This window comes from Amyelois transitella, chromosome 2 (assembly GCF_032362555.1).
Source record: "Amyelois transitella isolate CPQ chromosome 2, ilAmyTran1.1, whole genome shotgun sequence".
In the NCBI taxonomy this organism is placed as follows: domain Eukaryota; kingdom Metazoa; phylum Arthropoda; class Insecta; order Lepidoptera; family Pyralidae; genus Amyelois; species Amyelois transitella.
In genome coordinates, this window is record NC_083505.1 from 7,211,064 (window position 1) to 7,217,063 (window position 6,000).

Below are 6,000 nucleotides of genomic sequence, written 5' to 3' on the forward strand. Positions count from 1 at the left end.
TTTTGTAATTTTTTTTGTATTAGCATAGGTACTTTTATTAATTATAATAGTAATAGTTATAGGTAGGTATTTATTGTTTATTTTTAAGTGAAATAGGTTTAAGTAGATAGTATTGCACAGGCGTTTCAACTTTATTTTCATTTCTTTGTAGGAACATATTTCTGGTTATAATTCTATTGGAATATTTGTGAGAACTCAAATTGCATGGAGTAGTTATTTTATGATAATAAATTGATAATATAAGTAGTACTTTATGTGCATAGCCACGGGGTCTATTATCTATACTCATATTATAAAGCTGAAGAGTTTGTTTGTTTGAACACGCTAATCTCAGGACCTACTGGTTCGAATTAAAAAAATATTTTTGTCTTGAATAGACCATTTATCGAGGAAGGCTTTGGGCTATATTATCACGCTGCAACTATAAGAAATAATGGAATATGTGAAAAAAAAGGGGATAATTATTCATCCTTGAGAGCTTTAATGTTGCCCAGAATAACAATTCCACGCGGATGGAGTCGCGGGCACAGCTAGTAAAAAATTTTTGTAAATTTTTTTTTCGAAGAACTCGGCGAAATTCTTACGAGAAAACTCGCGAGAGTGTTGAGCGCCCATATAAGTATACAATTTTCGTGATAAAATTCACCACGAAATGTGTATGGGACAATTCAAAAAGATTCCTTACAATTATTACCTAGTCAATACTTTCTTTTTTTGTTATTATTTAAATTATTGACAATAGGTATGTCATATTTTACAAAATATTAAACATCTGAGTTTTATACCTACGGTTTTATTTTTTAACTGGTTTTGCTTCATTAAGACCGGATATATTATAGTACCTTCTTAAAATGGCATTACCATGGCATATTCCTCTAGAAGCTGCACCTATTTTCAAACCTAAGGGTACGCTACCCGAAACATCGTTATTACAACATTACTGTAAAATGAAACTGCATGAAAACCCATGTGAAGAATTACAGACAGGGTTAATGTGTGATATTGGTATTAGCAACCGCGAACCAGCAACCATACAAAGACTCATAGCTTCTGGTATGACAGTCGCTCGATTAAATATGCGAGATTTAGAGCCTGATGCTTGTGCTCAGCTTATTCAAAGTATTCGACAAGCGGTGTACAATTATAGCGCTGAATTAGAATATATTTATCCCTTAGCGCTGATTGTTGATGTAAGAGGTCCTGACATAGTTACAGGTGATTTAAAAGGTGGACCCCATGCTGCAGTAGAACTTATTCAATACGGAACAATAAGACTTACTACTGATACGAGTTGGCGAGAAAGTGGTACTGCTGATTGTTTGTATGTAGGTTACGATCATCTTACAGAACTACAACCAAATGACATAGTTTACGTAGATAGTCTTACCCCTGGAAAAATAAAACTCACAGTTTTAGAGATTGGAGATGATTCAATCGAGTGTTCTATTGCTATTGGTGGTACTATAGGCCCTAAAATGACTGTTCGTATTTCTCAAGTGCCTCGTGAGGCAGAAACACGAGGTAAACAAGACGACAGCATACAATCGATTTCATGCAGTGACAGCTCTCAACAATCCTTTGAACATATGGAACAACAAATAGCTTGGGCAGTTGCATCGGATGTAGATGGAGTTTTAGTCCCCAACACTCAAAGCGCATACGATATTAGACAAATAAGAAGCATCTTATCAGAAAAAGGTAAACACATATTAGTGTTTGCTTGTATTGATTCAGTATTAGGGTTCGATAATATTGGAGAAATTTTAACTGAAGCTGATGGAATATATATAGATCGAGCAGTTTTGAGTATGGATTTACCGGTAGAAAAAATATTTATTGCACAGAAAATTGTTCTGGCTAAATGTAATGAAATGGGAAAACCTTGTTTAATCAAAGCTGTGATAAATGAACAGATACCAACGTTATGTGTAACAGATATTGCTAATTTAGTGCTTGACGGGGCTGATGTTCTGTGTTTGGAACTACACTATGACTCCCCTTTAAAAAAATTGGCACCTACTTATGACGCAATTCGCATGGCTGAACACTGCATAGCTGCTGCTGCAGTTATTTGTCGACATGCAGAAAGAATTATTTGGCAACCACGAATCTACGGAAATGTAGAACTAATGCAAACGCCACTTCAAGAGCCTACTAAAGCTGTATGTGTTGGTGCGGTAGAACTAGCAATGCGATCAAATGCTGTTGTTATCATATGCTTAACGAATTCTGGTCGAACTGCCAAAATTTTATCTCATGCAAAACCAGCTTGTCCAATAATAGCAGTGACACGGGCATGTCACACAGCAAGACAACTTCGTTTCTGGCGTGGAGTGAGAGCAATACATTATTTTGAAGTAGCTAAAGGAAATTGGACTTCAGAAACTGATTCCAGAGTTCACACTGCGCTAGATTATTGTAAAGCTAAGCGCATATTACGAGCAGGTGATGCATATGTAATTGTGACAGGTTCACGGCGAGGAGTCGGCTATTGTGATTCGGTTCGCCTTTTGTATGCTAGTGCCAGAGATACAGTGACTGTTGAATAGTTTTGTCAATTCATAAGTATATTATGTCTCCGTCCCTTACGGGGTAGACAGAGCAAACAGTCTTGAAGTCTTGAAGACTCGAAGGCCAGGATTTGCTACATAATTTGGTAATATATATGATTATAATAAATAAAAGATATTCGTGCAAAAATGTCTGGTTCTCGTTTTCAACCCAAAATATTATAATCATTACGTACCAAGAATTTACCTTAAAATTGCAAATCACATGGAAACTATGCTTTTTATGTCGTTTGCAGACTCTTATTTGTATAAAACTAATAAAAAATATTTCAAGAAGATTGTTCAGTAGTTAACGCGCGAAAAGGTAACCAAACAAACTCATTTTCGCATTGTATTAATATTAGTGCAGCATGGTTCCCGGCACCAGTAGAAAAAAGAATAGGAGCACTCCATCTTTTACCCATGGATATCGTCAAAAGTGACTAAGGGATAGGCTTATAAACTTGGGATTCTTCTTTTAGTATGGGCTAGCAACCTGTCTTTATTTAAATCTCGATTCTATCATTATGGCAAATAGCTGAACATGGCCTCTCAGTCTTTTCAAGACTGTCGGCACTGTCTACTCCGCAATAGACATACATATAGACATGATTATATGTAGGTATGTATTATTTATTAGTTGGTACTAGCTTTTGCCCTCGACTTCATCCGCGTGATTTTAGTAGTAGAAGAAAGATTTCTATTGTTTATAAGTGTTCCCAGTTTTTGGTGGGAAATTTACCCCAAAATAAAGGTCAAATAGAGGAGAGTCAAGTATCACTGAATTTTAGATTTTTTTTTTAAATTCCCTGATACCCGTGACCTACGGAATTTGTAGATTGCATCCACGAAAATAATAAATCAGGTTTCAAAATGTTCTTCTATAATACGAAGTGAACATTTTGATAAAATTGCGGAATAAATGCAGATTTACATTCCTTTCAACTAATGCTGTGCCCCGAAAAGGTAATACTGTGTGTGCTAAAGGTAAACTGAGATAATAAAATGGACGAGTTGTTTCATGGCACCATCTGAAATTTTGTATGGACTATGTTTGATATATTTTAATGAAACCATAACACAATATGTCAATTTTACTGTAAACTGATTATTCGTCTCGGTTAACTTTTTTCATACATTTTTATTATATACATACATATGGTCACGTCTATATCCCTTGCGGGATAGACAGAGCCAACAGTCTTGAAAAGACTGAATGGCCACGTTCAGCTATTTGGCTTAATGATAGAACTGAGATTCAAATAGTGACAGGTTGCTAGCCCATCGCCTAAAAGAGGAATCCTAAGTTTATAAACCTATCCCTTAGTCGCCTTTTACGACATCCATGGGAAAGAGATGGAGTGGTCCTATTCTTTTTTGTAATGGTGTCGGGAACCACACATTTTATTATATGCGTAGGTATATAGTATTATGCGTATTGAAAACAAATTCTATAAATAAGATGAACATTGATTGTATTTTATTACTTTAACAAAGTGGATCGGATGAATGTAAAAACAATTTTAAAAAAATTGTTTTTGAAGCGCAAGAGAGTACTAAAATGAAAAAAAATCCCAATATTACCACACAAACAGTACAAGCAGGGGTTTTTATTATCCGCGTGTCTGCTTTCTTTTGTTCCTGAGCAGTATGGAGGAATTCAATATAGGACATAAAAGTGATATTCTGATTATAATGTAACTGTTATGTCAATAGTAATTACATATTATCATTGTTTAATTTTTAGTTGGAGGAATTGAAGTCCTCTACTAGCATTGCTTTTATTTCAACATTAGAACAAAATGCAGTAAATATGCAAACTGTTTCCTGTCCATATCAGCAACACGCTCACTAGCTGTTACCTATAGGTACTCTTGTTCTCGCGAACAATGTAGTAACCGTCAAAGTGGCCCTACTAGTGGTACCTTGTACCTATAACATAGCAGATTTTAACAGTGAAAAGTTTTCTTTTATTTGTTAACAAAATAACACCTTGTGCAATGCTCTATGGTAACAAAGTGAGATACTACGACTTACTCAAAGACATAAAAATTTATTAAGACTATGGCCCAAGGCGTCCAAAATTTTAGCCGACAAAGTATTCTAGGTTATATCATGAACATTTTACGAGGGTGGTTTGAAAAATTCTCGGCCCGCCTAAGAAAACAAATATAAATAAACAAAAAAATATTTTTATTTTTCTACATAATCCCCTCTTGTCTCAATACACTTATTTAATCTATATTCTAGGGCTTCTATGCCACTCTTATAGGCCAATTCTTCCAACTCGTCGAAAAAACGTTCCGCCTCAGCTATGACCTCTTCATTTGAGGAAAATTTCTTTCCAGCCAGGTGTTTTTTTCAAATTAGGGAACAGATAATAGTCCGATGGTGCTAAATCAATCAATACCGCAAAACGCAGTTCATGGAGTTTAGCCATTGCAACAACTGACTTGTGCACTGGTGCATTATCCTGATAAAAAGGATAATTTTTTTTGCCAATCCCGGGCGTTTTTCACGGATTTTTTCTGCTAATTTATCCAACAGGTTAGCATGGTATGGGCCTATAATAGTTTCTCCTTTCGGAAGGTAGTCAATAAAAATTATTCCCTTGTAATCCCAAAACACGGATGCCATCACTTTTCCTGCAGACTTTATCGCCTTGGCCTTCTTTGGAGGCGGAGAACCTCTATGTTTCCACTGTTTTGATTGTTTTTTTGTTTCAGGAATATAATGATGTATCCAAGTTTCATCGGTGGTAACAAATCTTCTCAAAAAATCGGCGGTATTTGACGTAAACAAGGCCAGAATCTCACTTGAAATTTCAACTCTGTTGAGTTTTTGTTCGGCGGTCAGCAAACGCGGCACCCATCTTGCCGAAACCTTTTTCATTCCAAGTTCATTGGTTAAAATATTAAATACCCGTTCGGTTGAGATCCCTATAGTGTCACTTATCTCTCGCACTTTTAATCTGCGGTCGTCTAAAACCATTTTATGGATTTTATCGATCATTTCTGGCGTGGTGGACGTTGGAGGCCTTCCGCTCCTAGGGTCATCTTCGACGCTTTCTCTGCCTTGTTTAAATAGGTAAAGCTGCCCACTTTTTTTATCGTCGAATACGAAGGCGCAGATTCACCTAAAGTGTTATCCACGTCTTCCTTAATTTGACTAGGTGTCATATTTTTTTGACGAAATATTTAATAACGGCTCTTACTTCGGTTTTTTCCATTTTTCCGGTAGAGAGTCAGATAAGCTCAAACAAAAAATCGTAAAAAAATAATCACACAACCTATCACAATGAAATTTAACACACTTGTAATTAAAGAATCAATCTATCGAATGAGTATATTCTTATTTTTATTCTACCCTCAAATCTAGGTTAGGCCGAGAACTCTTCAAACCACCCTCGTACTTAAAAAAATCTATGAAAGTTGCAACAGATTCACAAGTA

At 35.7% G+C, this 6,000-nt stretch overlaps 1 protein-coding gene across 1 annotated transcript; it reads left to right on the forward strand.

The window, feature by feature from the left end:
• The first annotated feature begins 851 nt into the window (after positions 1–851).
• On the forward strand, positions 852–2,549 carry LOC106133585 (pyruvate kinase-like). The gene has a single exon (XM_013333367.2). The coding sequence runs from the start codon at positions 852–854 to the stop codon at positions 2,547–2,549; it is 1,698 nt and encodes a 565-aa protein (XP_013188821.1).
• Positions 2,550–6,000: the final 3,451 nt, after the last annotated feature.